Source organism: Bactrocera neohumeralis, chromosome 2 (assembly GCF_024586455.1).
Source record: "Bactrocera neohumeralis isolate Rockhampton chromosome 2, APGP_CSIRO_Bneo_wtdbg2-racon-allhic-juicebox.fasta_v2, whole genome shotgun sequence".
In the NCBI taxonomy this organism is placed as follows: Eukaryota; Metazoa; Arthropoda; class Insecta; order Diptera; family Tephritidae; genus Bactrocera; species Bactrocera neohumeralis.
In genome coordinates this window covers 91,849,783-91,867,331 of record NC_065919.1, presented here as the reverse complement: position 1 = coordinate 91,867,331, position 17,549 = coordinate 91,849,783, and the positions used below count along the sequence as shown (strand labels likewise).

The following is a 17,549-nucleotide window of genomic DNA, read 5'->3' as shown; positions in this document are numbered from 1 at the left end:
AAAGTAAGAAATTGGTGAAGTAAAGGTAATCTGCCGCACCGGTTTGGTATTCAAATATCCAATAAGTGAAACCTCATCAAGACACTGATCAAGGCACTATGCTGAACGACTGATTTTTTTTATAATTTTCATTTCGGAACTCTCACTTTCTGTACGAAATCGGCCTGTATATTAGCCCCTTTCCATAAAAAGTCATTCATATGTCATTCATTCTTGTCCAAATCGAACCGAATCTGTTCGACCTCTAGGTACCGAATATGAGGACCCCAGTGCCTATAGAAAAACCGACTGTGATTGCCCTTCCTCAGTTTTTTTATTTATTTAGGAATGTACATTTGTAAATTTGTATTCGTATGAGGGTTTGAGAATACAGATCTAATATGTAATCTCATGATCTTTTTAATACGTTTTACACACCTCTTATCTTTTATGTGAATTGTTGTGATACTCGTATACTATTTAGAGTAGTTTTGAATTATTCATGCCTCAAAAATAAGAAAAAAAATCTTGAATTAAGGATGTCTTAGACAAGGAAAACATAATTAAGGTTATTGTCTTTATTTTTCCCAAAGATATTTTTGGATGCCGAGTTATTATAGTTCAATTGTTTAATTCACACATGCATTGCAGAGGCAATTTAATAAATTAGCATATAAATGCCAACAACAAAAGGCAGCCAAAATAACAATGGCCATCCACAAACCTTTCAGATGTAGTGGAGCTACGGCAACAAAAGTCTTATGATTTTATCCGATTTATGCTTAATTTATTGTTGTGTACTGTTTGTTTAGGAAACACTTACAGCAAATATGTGGTGAGACGGGAAAAGGAAAGACATCCATGAATTTGAGTTCAAACAAATACATACTATCACCATTAGTGGAAATGTCTGCTGCTTGAGGCATAGCACAACACTTCCGCCCATTGCTGTTGTCTTGTGTCTTGTGTCAAAACCATCACCTGATTCAGACAGGCAGGAGAGGGCTGGTTGGACAACAAATTGCGTTAGCTGCGGTTAAATAAATTTATGGTGGACAGAAAGCTCTGCAAACAAAGCATGAGTACAGGATAGATACATATGCGTATGCATAAACTGCTAAAGCCAATTTTTTTGTTAACTACAACAGTTTGTGGAAACTCTTCCCTGTTTTAAGGAGGACTTTTGAAATATTTAGTTGCAGTTTGTTGGCGCGGTATCCTGGATGGCAAGTTCTTTCAGTACATCACTATTTGTGAACAAAGTTAAATTAAAATCATCGTTTAACCTACCCAAGGTTTGTTTCAAGTGGCATAGATTACACGTACTAACTATTCCGCGCATATGTATGTACATACATACATACGTACACCATAGTATACATGTCCTAGAATTCTACGAATCCTAAATATTGTAAAATAAACGGATGTGGAAACATTTTCCGTCCCGCTGGTCCATGCCTAGAAATATTATCATTAAAATCGTTCCCGTAATACATTTGTTGAGAATTCTACAAAAGGTGGCATGAATAGCACAGCCGATTTATATTATCAGAAAATTGCTCGTATTAATGGGCCAAAAGCTTTTTTATCCATAAATATATATGTGCATATAAAGGTAAATGGCCTAAACATTGCTTTCTACGCATCTGGATAGGTCTGCGTTTTTTGCATGGCCGAGTAGAGTTCAATAAACTTTTATTCATTGAGCTCGAGTGCGCTTGCATCGAATATTGCTCTTTATGTGGCTGCAGTGGGATGGGAAATGCTCTCTTACTGTCACTTCATATATGCATATCTTTCTGAAGAGCCATGTGCAAATGCATACCGCCAATATGCCTTATATATGGTATATGAGTGCCAAGATTTTCGCTGCTAACAACAACGGCAGTGCATAACTACAACCCAGGAAGAAACACACGCACATTAGCAATCCAAAAGTCTTTGACTTTTCAAATATGTATATATACATATACATATATAGTGCATATGTAATAATGTTGGCGTCCAGAAGCCAGGCAGCAGTAGTCAAGTCTTTAAGGGGTTGGAAGAAAACTTAAAAAAATGTAAATGAAATTAAAATAAAAAAACATCAAGAAATATAAACATTATGCGACACGCGACACGTGGCACGCGCCAGTGTGAATTAAATTGTGCCTCCGGCGGCGTTTATTTATAAATGGACCACACACCAAGAGACAAGGCATATGCTTTCTCATCCACTTAAGTATGTAATCGCGTCTCTTACATACATACACTTGATGCGCACTTTTAGCGCCTGAGAGTGTAGCTTGCAGCCGTCAGTCATCGGCCATTGGCATTCGGTGCCTTTATTGGAACGTGCACGTATACCTAGTATACTAAAGGGTGATCCATTTGGAGATTTCCTACCTTTTTATAGAAAAACACAGGAATTTCAGATTTTTCGAAAGAACATACTTTGGCCTTTTTTTTAAGATTATATCTATCAAATGTTGGCCGCGGCTATGTCTCAGTGGTCCATCCATTGAGTCCAATTTTCGACAAGGCCTGAATCGTAGCGGGATTGTCCGCATAGACTTTAGACGTATCCCCACAGGAAAAATTCTAACGGTGTGATATCAGACGATCTTGATGGCCAATCGACCGGCCCAAAACGTGAAATTTTCTGCTCACCGAAGTATTCTCTCAATAAATACATTGATTGATGCGATGTGTGGGTCTCGAGATTGGTGTTGGTGCTGCGAATAGAATATAGTATAGTATATAAGTTGAGTGGAGCGCGCGAAACACATTCTTTACAGAGAGTGATATTTCGAAATAAAGTTGAACAATTTGTAAACATTGCTCAGGTGTAAGTCTTTCCATAATATAATGCCAAACAATACTGAACAAAAATATCATGTTAGCTTGACAGGACTCACAAGTGACCAGACAAAAAATGCTATTGAAAAAAGTACCTCTTTTTGGATCACCCATTATATATTCGTATAGACTGGGCATCTCTGCTAATACTCTTACTGATTTCTGGACACTTTATCATAGAAATTACATACTTCTGTATATCAGTGTATCATACAAATTTACATTATGCATCCTGAAGAGTTTGCATTAAGTCGAGTATACATATGTATATCTTGTTTTCACTTTGGTATACTTAAAAATGCAGTTTTATGTGCTCTGGTGCCTCCAGAAAGAAAGGAGTTAGTAGTCATTTTGTAACACAAATTAAAGTGCAACTCTGTGGTAATTGCTAATGTAAATTGGAAAGTAATGTAAATGTTTGAAACTTTAGAATAAAACGTGTTATATACGAGTGAATTTGTGAATTTCAAACAACTCTAATTGACTCCATTGATTTATATCGACACAAGCTAGTACTTTAATAACAGACGTCACTCATACGCAATGTAGACCATAACTCCCAAAATGACTACAATATATACGTTAAATATTATTAACTTATTACTTTGCTCTACAAAATATATAATACTATGCATAAATTCATTCATGCCTAAAATCATTGTGGTCAGAGAAATGAAAGAGCTGTTTGCATTCATTTTTAACATCGCTCAGGTGTACTTGAGAACTCATTTTCAAACAATTTTATAAATATGCTAAAGAGTACAGGAGAGGGGTGCCCTGTGCTTTGCAAATGCTTCTCAGCGGTCGCCATTAATTGAAAAATAAATTTTTTTTGGTATCAGCATCAATGTTTCTTCAGAATGTTTTAACTGGGTTGTCATACATATATGTGCATGTGTACTCGGGCACTTGCAACACCAACAAAAAATATTCATATGGTAAAATTAAATTAGTTTTTCTTAATATAAATAAAATATAATATCAGTAAAGTGATGGACCAGAAGGGCCGCACCCTATACTCACTCCCTTCAAATGTTAAATAGTATTATAACAACCCATGTACTTATGCATTTAATAAGTTGGTCTGTGTAGAATAATAGGCCTCGTGAGGTCCTTAATGCATAAAAATATCATTCTGGTATAAGAATCCTAGGGATTGAACACGTAGTCGTACCGGTCATTACAAAAATCAATATATTTAATCTATATACGGACATATAGTAGATTCGGTCATGCGATGTTATGGCTATGATATACATAAAATATGTATTATTGTTTACATAATGAACTATTCAATACAGTTAAAATATTATTTAAGAATAAAGGCAAAACGTAATTGCCGGTATAAGAGTCCAAGGGTTTCATACAAAAATTTGTGAACGAAAAAAGTAACAAATTTTCAATTCGACATTTTACTAAATATTTTATTTTATTGTTATTATTATTATTTTTTTTTTGTATTTAGAAAACAAGGTAATGTTTAGAAATATATTTTTATTTATTTATTATCAAAGAAAAATTGTTCCCGAATTTCAATAAAATATCTCTTAGATTGACCGATATTTTCGACAAAAAGTCAACCATAAGCACTGGGGTCCAAATATTTGGCATCTGAGTTGTAGAGAAGTTAGGCTTGGTTTTTATCTAATTTCGCACAGTATGATGCGAATATTAGGATAATATTACATATCGAATATGGTTGAAATCGGTCCTAAAAAGTCCTCTGTAGCATGTCGGGCATAAAATTGTATATCTCTGAAACATTTATTTATAGATTTATCGCACTTTTAGTGATTTTTAACAACGCCGATATATGAGTAGAAGCGGATTTATAATCCGATATCATCCATCTTCGCATTGTCGGTATGTTCTTTGAAGATGAACCAACAAACGTGGATAAAATGTAAAAATGGAGCAGGAGGTATCCGAACAACAGGTGATTTGGGAACGTATAATGGGGGACAGACTCGTAATGTCGATCACTTATCGTAGCCTATGGCAATATTGTGGTGCTGGCACTGTTCCCAGTACAAGGCGGACTCGCCGTTGTTATCGTCACTGCGTGCTTGAGAAAAAGGCTTATCGAACTAGTGCCGATATTTAAGGTCTTATTTGTCTCCAAACTAATACATTTTACATGATACGTACTAATACCGTTATCTGGAACTCTATTGGAAATTAGTTGAATTTTTTTTGCCATTTGCTTCATGTTAATTTGTTGGTGTCAAAGAGCCCTCTTGCGCACACAAACACAAGGCCACTCATGCATTTCCCACGAACGAGCGTGAAAGTGAAATGTAAATTGCTGCCTTATAGACAAGCAAATACACATACCCACATACATACATTTGCATATAAAGAGCAATTCAGCTCGTGCAAATGACTGACAAAAAGGTATTCAATTTGAAAGCGGAAGTCAACGGAGTAGATACAATGCTCACAGCAAAGACAATCGTGATGAATGCATATTTGCAGGCGCTCGCGCTTTTAAGACCACAAGTCGCAGCAATAGTTTCAATGGCGCGTGATTCACTAACCCATAGTAGTTGTATGTTGAAGAGCAAAGCAGAATAAAAAGTGACGGAACAGTGTCACATTTTCAAATAAATGTACATAATAAAGGGTATTCATTCATTTACATAAGCCCGCATATGCATTCGCTGATAATTATAGATCTTTATACATAGAATTTATCGTTACAAAAACCTCGACGAATCGTTGCAGGCAATCTACCAAACCCGACTCCAATCCATTTGCCTTAAGGGTCGAGAAAAAGATGTATGGGAGAATTATTGTTCCATCAAACAGGTATTTGATTCTTGATACACATTGAAACAGAAATTCAAATGATTTTAAACTATAAATGGAAGTAAAAAGCTTCGAAAACTTTATGTACGCATATTAGAGCAACAACAAAACGGTAACTGGATTCGATGTATCTCGTTATTAGTAAATAATTCACTACTCGACATATATGTAAATGATAAATGTCAATCGCTGTTTAATTTCTTTCAGTAGTGACGTGGAACTTACCGGCTTTGCACGGATCCATGTCGATATCATCAGAGAGTCGATTTTGTATTTTCATGTTCATCAATTCCTCAATAGTGTATTTGCTTCGGTAATGATGATTGTTTAGTATGTTGTGCGCATAATGATGTACGTGGGCAACTTCCGGTTCGTACAGAATATCCTCTGGTAACTGTGATGGTGATTGTGCCTCGAACATTCCACGTTTTTGCTGAATGGTGCGGTGGGGGTGCTCACGATAATGTTGGCGATGAGTACGGCTATGGTGCTGATGGTGCGGTGATTGTGATTCTATCTGCGACAGTTGTTCCGCCCCATTTCGCTCCTCCTGAATGGAATGCTTGTGCTGTTCCTCTCGTTGTTTATGATTCTGTATATTTGCATTGTGCGGAGGTTCTTCCATAAATTGCACTCCGACCACGGTGTCCACAGGAATTATAACATTTTCCCTCAATTGTAACGGTCTTTCTATACCATCCACATTCACATTCCCAGACAATGGCGAAAATGCTGGAGATGGCGACACTGGTTGGACAGCCTTCTGTGGCGGCAGCTCGGTGGCATCCTTTGTTGAAAAAATATTGTTGAAATTGCTGTTAGCATTGTTGTTGTTATTATCGTTGCTATTGTTATCATTATTGTCATATAGTAGAGCGCTCTTGGCATGGGCACTGATTAAGACTAAAATTGCGGTGGCCAGCAACAGCGTATAGTGGGAGCAGCTCAACAGGCTCCCTCGGCCATATCCGCTTCCGCCATTAAATGCACTTATTCGCAATGGTAATCTACTTTTGGCTTCATTTGTGTGCACCGGTTTTCGCGGCATGTTTAACATCTTACACACCCTTCCGAATTAATGTCTTCTTTCCGAAACCGAATTTACAAATTTTGATTATTCACTTGTGGCTTATATTTGTTTGAGCAAATTCGCTTAAAGTTACCGCATTTAACTTTTTACAATATTTGTTTTACTACGAATGACAATTTTGTATTATTTTACATAATCAGCCATCTTGATCGCCTTTCAATCTTTCATTGCAGCAATTTGAAATGTTGCTTGCGTCAATATTCGCTTAATTGCCGTTATTTATTGCTAGTTGACTCTCATAGAAAGGTATTGCTGTAATTGAATAGAAGAAAATAAAAAAATATTAAAGCATATACCACATACATATCTACATACAAACACCAGTAAGGAGGTCTTACTGATGAGATTTCAAATGTGGGTCTCAAAAATATCTGTATATATATTTTGATTTCTCAACGGAAAAGTAGAAAAACTTTCGCAATACAATAACCGAATCCGTTAATGGCTTTGTCGAAAGATTTCGGCTTCACTTTAATCTATCTACAGTATATCAATTGTGTAGAGTTTTTTCAAATTGATCAGAATATCAAACCCAATTTTTTGCGATCTTCCTTTTCATCCGCCAGTGTCATCGATAATTTGAGTCAAAGCCGAGATATCTTAGGGGTATTTTGGAATGTACAGTTTTCCCATGCAATTAACCAAATTAAAGTCATTAAAAATCCCTCATAAATTGATGCAAAATATTCAAAATCCGCTAATAATAAGGTGGGCGTACCTCACATATGCACTATGAAACGAATATATGTACATACATAGGTGACAACTTCCAGAAATTCAAATTTAGTAAGATTTTTGCACCTAATATAATGTCGCCTGGTCCCCAATAATATTTTGTGTCGATATACAAGTATATTTAGCTAAATGTGAGCATTAATTCGGAAATCCCATTAGACATTGAAACATATCATGGTTTTCCTTGAGAAATTAAAAATATAGTAGAAAATTATATCGAATGCTAAATATAGGCCTCCCTAAAAATTATATGACACATTGCTCGTTATTCTAAACTCATATAGTGTGTATAGGTATAAGGAAAACTTTACAACCAACCTCTAAGCGACCAAAATTATTATCTTCTGCATAGCGTGTTGTGAAAATAAACAATAACAAGAATGTTAATTGCCAACTTTGTATGTGTCAGTATTTGGGTAAAACAACATTACCTCGTAACGCATCGCGGGCGCAATGATCAACATGTGTAACTATGCTCCAGAGCCTCATTGTTCGTAAATACAAATCCACCAGCTTCAAACTATTTATATGCAGATATGAAAGCGAGTTTGTAGGTACTTTTGTCTGGGTTTTGCCCAATTTCTTCGGACCATACAAAGCTGTAATGTGAATGTAATTAAACTTGGTAAAACGCTTGCGGTCTGCATCTGTATATAACATAGTATAAAGGGTAGTAGAGATTTGTTGAACAAACTAATTTAGAACTACTCGCTGAGCAAAAAATAGTAAGACTTTGTTCCTAATTTTAAAATTCTTAATTTATTCTTCAAAATCGAATAGCGATTCACAATTAATATATTCAATTGACTTAAAACGGTTTCCTCGGAGGGTTCGTTTGCGTTTGCTGAATAGCCAGAAGTCACACGGAGCTAAATCAGGCGAATACGGTGGCTGCGGCGCGATATTGTTTGAAAATTTGGCGAAGAACTCACGAAAAATCAAATAATATTCCTTGTAGTCAGTTTCGCCGACTAGTACTAGTACTAAAATGATATACTTCTGTCTCTTATATAGAAACCCCTAGTCGGCCCACTAGTTGAGATTGTGGTTCATTCTGCCATAGTTGTAAACCACTTTACGAATATGCATAACATGTGCATTTCGCTGTCGAATTATTTTTGTAGTAATTCCCATCAATGTTGTTATTCTAAGTACACACATAAATACGTATATACAGCCTATTAATCCAAAACAAAAACTCTACGCAATCCGTCGGTTAATATATGAGATATATTTTAAAAATTAAAAAAAATCCTTTCTTAATAACAGTATGTCTGCGTGTCAAAAATATTTTCAATCGGTCCAATACTTCCTTTGACTTTATACCGTATATATTGGCATAAATACCGTATATGTATATGTTGGTATATATAGGAATTATCTTAATAAAATCTAGATAGTATGTTTTTCTAATAACGGATCATCTTTGTGCCTAAAATAGATAAAATCGTGTGAAAACTTGCCTTAAAACCCTTGTAACTAACCACCCTTATGTGCTTAAAGGTATTTCCCAAGCTTTAATTATTGTAATTTGCATTTGTTGCAGATATTCGGTTACATCCGAACTTGTACCCTCCATACTTGTTTTGTTCTTATAAACTGTCGCAACATAGTATAATAGTTTTGTTCACCTAACGGTGGTACGTATCACCTAAAACTTAGCGAGATAGATCTTTGTTAGAATATATATAAATGATCTGGATGGTGAGAAAAGTAGAAATCTGGGTGATTGTCTGTCTGTCCGTCCGTACATCCATGCAAGCTAACTGAAGTAAAAATTGAGATATCTTGATGAAACTTGGTATGCGGATTCCTTAGTAGGAAAAATTTTACGAATTCGTAGATGGGCGTAATCGCCCACAAAATGTAAGTGTACAGGCATGAGTTATGTGTATATATAAAATTGCTTGGATTTCGATCATCTGGTCGACGTATTACACCTTAAAGTATAAAATGTTCGCTTACACCCGAACTTAGGTCTTACTTGTTTTGTTATTAACTTTTAGCTCTTTTATAGTTTTGTGATTTTTTCACTCCACTAAAAACTAGTTAAAAGCATTAAAAATATTTGGTCATAAATTTCCTTAAATTCTATTGGAAAGTGTATGAAATGCTATTTAACGAATCTTAGAGATTATTCTCAGCAAGGAGGGACATACAAATGTTTAAATCAATTAATACATAAGTTTAAAAATAACTCTCGAATAAAATTATTAAGGCAGTTAAGTTGATATGTACTAACCTGATGACCCATTTTATGTATACATATATTTTTTTTTTGTTAACTTAAATTCAAATATATATTGGATAGTCGAAAAAGATAGATGTCGTTGCAGTCGTATATCTCCAGTGCTATCAGTCACATTGTGTCATACCATATAGTGTTGGAAAAGTGAGATTTTAAGCTTCATTTCACCAAAAAAAATTAAATGGGGGGAAGTTGAAATGAGTGAAAATGATGAAGATATTCGCTTTATTTTGAAAGCCACCAATGAAATTTGTGAAGTTTATGGAGACGATGCTGTATCAGTTCGTGTTACACTGATGAAATAATGTCTTTAGCGGAAAAATTGCAAAGAGTGGTCGACCAAATTGGTACATATTTGTTTATTATATTATTATAAATATATAAAAAAATAAGTTGAAGTTTGATTAGAAATACGAAAAGACTTTTTCGACCACCCATTATATTAAAAAATATGGAAAAATCGTAAAACACTAGTTAGAATTGTAGTTTCTTTAGTTAACAAAGTTTTAAGTGCGTATATCAATAAATTACTTCGCCCCACACAAATATTTCCAGCAAAACAAAGAGCCAAACCGCGCAACAACACGAATTGTCATCAGAATTGCATACTCGGCCAAATTTGGATTATTTTATGGGAAATGAATGGGAAGCAAAAGCGAAACCAAATATACAAAATAATAATATCCGAAAGAGGGTGAAGGCCATTGGTAATGATGGCGACCCGAGTATATACATATGTACATAACTAAATATGTACACAATTATCTACACTCTTAAAGATACCCTTAAAGTCGAGTGTTGTATAGAATCGGTACTTGACGTATGAATTTATGCATTCAGAAGCAGAGAGAAACAAGTGAAATGAAATGAATTGTAATGGACATGCTGTGTTAAAGGCACGTTTGTTGAACTTGTACAACGGGGCATGTGATACAGTTGAATTGACTCCTCGATCCCATACCATAAATTGCAGAAGCGTTAAAGTTAAGAGTTCTAAGCAATAACTCGCTGTCATGATTGCATATACAATACATACTATACATACAAGAAAGCAAAAATTCTCAGGCATCAAGTTTGATGCATCTTTATTAAATGTGCAACCCTATCTCCTAGGATCATGACACTTTGACCAGACTATAAACAACTAATTTATTTAATTATGTTGTTGAGCCCTTTTACTAGTACGCTCTTTAGTAGAGGTTTATCTAAATGCGTTTGAACGATTACGGAGTTTAAGTATTTACATATGTACGAGTATGTATATATGTATTTCATTCTCCTGTCCACTTCTTCTCTCTTTACTAAAGAAACTCCAATATCCCAATGAATAGTTTTATAACGCATTTGCCATAGTGATCTAAGTGCAATAATAACTTTCTGTATATCTTTTTATACGAGTTGTTGGGAACGGGAATGAGATTTCCAAACAGATCGCTATTGAATCAGATTTAGTTTTAGTGTACATAATATTTATTTTGAAACTTCTCGCACTCACGTGAGCTTATTCAGTTTTCTGATGGACATTGAAATTTCTGAATTTAGCAGTTAAGCTTTAGAAATAATTTTGATATTTTTTTTTTCTTGATAATAATTTTGATTCGAAGGATTTTCAAGATTTTTGTACCCAAGTACACACTTTATGCAACTACGGCTTGCATAATGTGTATTTCCTATTTTTTAATTTCTTCTCTCCATACTCATGTTTTTTCTGAAGTGGCCTCCTCTGCAATACGGTAAACACTTGTCGATGAACTGCCGTCACGGCTCATAAGGCAAGCGTGGTGCACAACAAATAAGACTACGACAACGATGACGACAATGAATATGATGATGATCATGATGACGAATGCGCGCTACTATAGGAGTCCATGTGCAATAACAAGAAGTCTAAGAGGAAGGAAACAACAAATAGAATGGAAAAAGTGAAACAAAACTCAAGAAACAAAGAACTGAAAGGCATTCAATGCTTCATTGCTTCAGTTCGTCATACTCGATACATTTATGGTGCACCAAAGACGCCGCGTTAAGTTAATTTACTGAAATGTGAAGACGGGGTGATATATTGGATATACGATGTTGCGATAATACAAACTCTATATATAATATATATGTACAAGTACTTGAACGCATGCCATATCTGAATATACGAGCAAATCTGCGATATGCACCGGCACATTTCTATCAAAAGTGAAGCTTTGAGAAGGGTTGTTCATACCCATGGCGAAGTATGGAAGCGGTGTGGTCTCTGTTGACACCCAGTACATCATCATTTTAATGCCATTTAAAGCATTTTAGTTCAGATTTTAAACATAGGTATTAATTAAGACGAATTCTTGTCTCAGGCTCTGAAAAAAATATGTCAATTCAATTTTTTATACAAATTTGTTATAAGACCAAGGATATCGTTCTTTGCTAATATAAAACAATCGATATAAATATAGATCTAAGTATGTATTTCAGCCCTGAGCAGTATTCAAATAAATATTGCCGAAAATGAACAGACTGTCAGGGACAATTGCACTTAGAGTTATAATAGTTGAAGAGATCTTCAGTATCGTGTCGTTCTATGACTTAAATTCAATTTGCTACTGACTCTATTGTGCTTTTATTGTTCCTCTTTTGTATTACAATTAATCCTTTTTGCTAAGTGCTTGGCCACACGCCTTTGAATTGCACTTTCATCATAAACAAAAGAAAATAAATTCACATCTATCTCAGAATATATGTAGTACATAAGTATGTACATAATCATACATTGCAATTGCATTCTCTTTAAAGATAAAAAAATCCGAACAATTTAACAGAAGCAGTTTATGTAAACATGTACGCACATTAGAAAAGAAATGTAAAAAATGGGGAAATAAAATGGCCGCGTGTCACTTTTCAAACTATTTTTAGATGCACCTCTCGACTGCATTCGCAGTAAATCAAAACGAAACAATAATAAGGAGAACAACAACAGAGAGATGTAGAAAATCCAACATATCAGAGGCAGAAGCGGTAATGGCGGTGAGCTACTGATAAGCTGCTGACAACAGACATCACATTCACCCAAGCTACGTATGAGTTAATATGTATGTAATACAACCAAATAACGGAACCTCAACAATATACGCATAAACATTCTACCGGTCGAACTGCCGTCCGTCCAAATGTCTAACTGTCGCTATGGCCACTCGCCTGCCATGCTCGCGTATCAGCAAATGTCATGCCGCCGCAATTAATATTATCACTTACAAATGAATACACACTTACACACTTACGTACATAAGTTTATATGTATTTAGCTATATGCATATACATACATACATATTATTGTATAACATAACTACATATAGTATGTTTCAAATGAAAACATTGTAAACACACATGTATGCACATACCTATTTACATGTATACAGTTATATACATTAGTATGCACAGTAAATAGCAACATTCGCTGTACACAAGTGTATATATGTAGCTGCAATCGATTGTTTACAGAAATCAAATAATTATGCTGGATAAGTCTCCAATTTCACTCACAATATCAGGCACTTTTAAATTTTCACTTTTCAAATTCAACTGATGCACCAGGAGATATTAAAATGGCGCCGTAAGCATTTCCGTTACATGCTTGCACACACTCACAATTTGAAAGCATCCGCATGAATGCTCACCTAGGTATGAATGATACTTCACTAAAACTCTCGTGCTACATATCCACTTCAACACATACATATGTATGTATGTAGCCTCACTTGAACGATTTTCGCCACACTAAATGGGTATTAGCATAGTTACTATATTCAATTATTGGCCCGTTTTCCGTTTCCGTTTCTACGTTTTATCATCCGTCGCACTCGGCTGCTGAAACTCGACTGAAATTTGTTCAGAAGATGCTGCAAAATCCGAGCGAGCGTTGACTGGTTCGTTTTCCTCCTCGTCGGCGCTTTTGTTGTTGACATCGGTCTTTGTATTTCAACGATTTAACTTCTGCTCACCATGCGAGGCAAGCGATTGGCGAAGGTGGCGCATTTGTATGCATACATATGTATACACGGATGTTCAAATACGCTTATTGTTTCTCAGCGATGCCAATACTGATAAAGCGCCCCCTGATTTCAGGAAAAAGAAGCACGATTATTGACAATACCGTTAGTGGCCCAATTTGGAGGGAGCAGTGAGACGTCGGTCAAGCCCAGCTGATGTGGAGTTTCATAGTTTTTTGGCGAGTGCTGCAAATGATAAAAACTTGAAAGCGCAAGTGTAAGTTTGCTTTGAAAGGATTTTGTACAGAAGTAACTACTTACATACATAAGTATATAGGTATATAGAAATATTTATTCATGTCCATGTATGTACCATGGTGGGGTACGAAGATATATGAGGTGTACAGGAATTCGCAGGTTACTGGTTTATTATCAATGAATTCGCCGGTAAATATACGTTTACATATACAGACATGTATGGAGGCATGAGTGAGTAAGTAAATTTGTTGATAATTCTTGTTTTACATATAATACGTAGTAATTATATTCTAATCTCATTTTATCAAGAAAAACTAAATATTGATCAGACAGAGAGGGGGATCTAAAAAATTGCATTTTCGTTCATATAATATGAATGTATGTATGTACATACATACATACAGGTACATATGTACATATGTACATACATATACATGCTCAACATACATACATACATACGTATAAAAAGACTGAAATGTAAGTTTAATTGGACTTCTAATCAGAAGGCAAATCGCTCAAAGTTTTGAAATTTGTTTTGAAAAAATTGTGTATTTTGCTGCATGGGTTACAATTGGATTGATATTCTGCAGTGAAGAGTGATCCGCAAACTCTCTCTAAGACGTAAAAGGCAAACTTTTTTATATATAAATACAATTTTTTGTATTAGTTGCCGCATTTAAATTGTATTCATTTAAGATGAAAATACACACTGAAATTTTTTGCAAGTAATTCAAATATTAATAGGTCCTAGCTAAATATACATACATTTATTTTCTCAAATTTCAAAAAGTGAGACACAAAAGAAAACACAATTTTCGTTTCCAATAGAAAATTTTATAAATATATAATAATATAATCAAGTATTTCTAACCCTATCTTTTATCATTTGGTTTACTTCATTAAAATTTGATTATGTACATACATACAAATATGTATTTTACTTAAATAACAATATAACAACCCAGCAAATCAAAGCTACCGAAACTCCAATACATTCAATGGATTAGCTCAGAAACCGAGGAATAAACGATCACACGTTCACAAGAGTTGCGATTAGAATTGTAAGTTGCGTTTTAAGAAACTCAAAGAAACTTCAACAGAAATCTCCTAAGCGCTGCCCTGTTGAGTATTTAGCCGATAAGTAGCTTGCCAGGAATTAAGTAAATCATCTTAACAAATAATTTTTAATTTTAAAAACTTTCCTATTTACCCACAGTAATTAACCCCAAAATATTATTTTCTTATCTCAAAAAGGTAATCATTAATGGTAAAGGGAAAAATGTCACTTTGCTATTAATATGGACCAGTCTTTTTTGATGTCATCAATTTATATGTACGACAGCTTTTGAGTTTTGGAACGTGAATTTCATTTTCCTCAAAGTTAGCATCCACACAGAGCTGATTCGACAATATAATGCATTTTCTATCCAAGACCAGCACTATTTACTTTTGACAGTGGGCACAAATGTCAAATCTCAACCTCAATAGGAATTTGGTTTGCTACAACAAAAATACCTTAGTTATATTGGTTAAGTTCACAAGGTAGTTTTTACACAACTAAATAGCGCTATACAATGGCTCATAAATGTGAAACATTACATTGTGGCAAAGAAGCTACCCTGCAATGTCCAACGTGCTTAAAGTTGGGCATACCTGGATCCTATTTTTGTTCGCAAGTTTGTTTTAAAGGATTCTGGAAAGAGCATAAAGTTATCCATGCTCTGGCCGGTAAATATACAACATTTCATTACGACCAATATTTGACCGACAATTATAAAATTTTAGAGGGCGCAGGAAAACCAAAAGTAGATAACACTGAAGCTGGTTACAATCCTTGGCCACATTACCGTTTTACTGGTAAGTTACGCCCATATCCGCAGACAACTAAACGCAACGTACCCGAGAATATAGAGCGACCCGACTATGCAGATCATCCATCTGGTCGGGCTGCATCGGAAGAAGCCATGCGAGGAAACACTTCAATTAAAGTACTGGATGACGATGAAATTGAAGCTATGCGCGTAGCTGGTAGACTTGGTCGCGAATGTTTGGATGAGGCAGGAAAAGCTGTAGAAGTCGGAGTTACCACGGACGAGTTAGACCGACTCGTACACGAGGCCGCAATTGAACGCGATTGTTATCCATCACCACTGAACTATTACAATTTTCCTAAGTCTTGTTGTACCTCAGTTAATGAGGTAATATGTCATGGAATACCAGATTTGCGTCCATTACAAGATGGTGATATTTGTAACATTGATGTTACCGTCTACCATCACGGTTTTCATGGTGATCTTAACGAAACCTTCTTTGTTGGTAATGTTTCCGAAAAACACAAGAAGTTAGTAAGAGTCACGTATGAATCGCTATGCAAAGCCATCGAATTGGTGAGGTACAAATGCAAAAAAATTCTTGTTAACAGTGCTTAAAAATTATGTTTTTATATCAGGCCTGGCGTAAAATATAGGGAAATCGGCAACGTAATACAAAAACATGTGGCGCCCCATGGTTTCAGCGTTGTGAAGAGCTACTGTGGCCATGGTATCCATCGGCTATTCCATACTGCGCCTAATGTACCTCACTATGCCAGTATGTTAAACAAACGTATTTTTCTCCTCCATGATGTAACTATCTTATGATTACATATTATTTCAGAGAACTCCGCGGTTGGTGTTATGAAAGCTGGGCACTGCTTTACAATTGAACCAATGATATCAGAAGGCGTATCCAAAAATGAACAGTGGCCCGATAACTGGACAGCCGTGACTGGAGATGGGCTCTATTCTGCACAATTTGAACAAACTCTGTTAGTAACAGATAATGGTTGTGAAATTTTAACGCGTCGTCGAGAACACAATGGTCAACCATGGTTCATGGATAAAATATAGATAAGAAACCATCAAGCATCAAAAGAAGATGCCAATACCAAATGCTGACGAAGACACTACCACGAAAGACACTCCTTCGATATTGAGTCCAAGTGTCAAGCATTACTTCTATGCCTTTCTCGTTCGTTAAAAGTCTTTAACTTTAAAATAGCGTTTTTACAAATTGATAAGACATATATATTTAATAAATCGTTGCTACTTGCTATACATATTTTATTCTAATTCAAAAAGGTAAGATGTGAAAAAATGTGCTCCATCCAAACAAAACTACTTTTCCAAAGGCGCATAATTTAGTAATTTTTCAATTAAGTCAACATGTCCCAATAACATACGTCTGCAACAATATCGTTTAAGACCGAGAGCATCCAAAGCATCACTAGAAATAATATATTTTGAGATCACAAATTTCCAATTACTTTCACCGCACTTACCCTTCCGTGTATTCGGCTTGTAAAAGTCCTAAATAAGACTCCCACTTGTTGCCAATTACTTTACCACATGTGAAGCAACGAATTGGAATAATCATGTTTACCGTTTATTTTAATTACACTAAAAACAAAGAAATAAAATATAGGATTTTCCAAATTTATATCAATCAACTCTTTACAATGTTTTGTATTCTCACGGAAATTAGCAAAATTAACATGCCAGTTCCACCAGTAACAATAAAAATTTACCTATTCACAATAGTTTGTAGAATTTTAAAGAACGCGGTACCCACCAGATGGTAC

At 35.2% G+C, this 17,549-nt stretch overlaps 3 protein-coding genes across 6 annotated transcripts in view; 1 reads left to right on the top strand and 2 right to left on the bottom strand.

The window, feature by feature from the left end:
* Positions 1 to 13,569, bottom strand: part of LOC126752251 (dorsal-ventral patterning protein tolloid) — a 28,631-nt gene extending 15,062 nt beyond the window's left edge. The window contains exons 1-2 of one of the 3 annotated variants that reach the window (XM_050462929.1): positions 13,085 to 13,569; positions 5,854 to 6,970 (exon numbers count right to left, since the gene is read on the bottom strand). In XM_050462929.1, the coding sequence (XP_050318886.1) occupies positions 5,854 to 6,685 (832 nt within the window). In that variant the 5' untranslated portion in view covers positions 6,686 to 6,970; positions 13,085 to 13,569. The remainder of the gene's footprint in view (positions 1 to 5,853; positions 6,971 to 13,084) is intronic. The other 2 variants (XM_050462939.1, XM_050462949.1) reach the window with 2 other exon arrangements.
* A 1,824-nt stretch (positions 13,570 to 15,393) lies between these two features.
* Positions 15,394 to 17,025, top strand: LOC126751666 (methionine aminopeptidase 1). The gene is made up of 4 exons (XM_050462114.1): positions 15,394 to 15,658; positions 15,716 to 16,322; positions 16,380 to 16,519; positions 16,586 to 17,025. Exons 1-4 carry the CDS (start codon positions 15,505 to 15,507, stop codon positions 16,816 to 16,818), a joined length of 1,134 nt encoding a protein of 377 aa, XP_050318071.1. The 5' UTR covers positions 15,394 to 15,504; the 3' UTR covers positions 16,819 to 17,025.
* Positions 16,972 to 17,511, bottom strand: LOC126751667 (DNA-directed RNA polymerases I, II, and III subunit RPABC5). Of its 2 annotated transcripts, none has more exons than XM_050462115.1 (3): positions 17,426 to 17,511; positions 17,250 to 17,367; positions 16,972 to 17,194 (listed from the first exon to the last, which is right to left on the bottom strand). In XM_050462115.1, the coding sequence occupies exons 2-3, from the start codon at positions 17,342 to 17,344 to the stop codon at positions 17,086 to 17,088; spliced, it is 204 nt and encodes a 67-aa protein (XP_050318072.1). In that variant the 5' UTR covers positions 17,345 to 17,367; positions 17,426 to 17,511; the 3' UTR covers positions 16,972 to 17,085. The 2 variants fall into 2 exon arrangements, with proteins under 2 accessions (XP_050318072.1, XP_050318073.1); XM_050462116.1 differs by having other exon boundaries at positions 17,444 to 17,475.
* Between the last annotated feature and the right edge of the window lie 38 nt (positions 17,512 to 17,549).

What these genes read in the sequence shown, in the direction of transcription:
- LOC126751667 (XM_050462115.1), bottom strand. Translation starts at nt 17,344, where the DNA reads ATGATTATTCCAATTCGTTGCTTCACATGTGGTAAAGTAATTGGCAAC. An exon ending in CAAGCCGAATACACGGAAGG is followed by an intron (nt 17,195 to 17,249) that starts GTAAGTGCGGTG and finishes TATTATTTCTAG; the next exon opens with TGATGCTTTGGATGCTCTCG.
- LOC126751666 (XM_050462114.1), top strand. Translation starts at nt 15,505, where the DNA reads ATGGCTCATAAATGTGAAACATTACATTGTGGCAAAGAAGCTACCCTG. An exon ending in AAAGCCATCGAATTGGTGAG is followed by an intron (nt 16,323 to 16,379) that starts GTACAAATGCAA and finishes TTTTTATATCAG; the next exon opens with GCCTGGCGTAAAATATAGGG. An exon ending in TAATGTACCTCACTATGCCA is followed by an intron (nt 16,520 to 16,585) that starts GTATGTTAAACA and finishes ATATTATTTCAG; the next exon opens with AGAACTCCGCGGTTGGTGTT.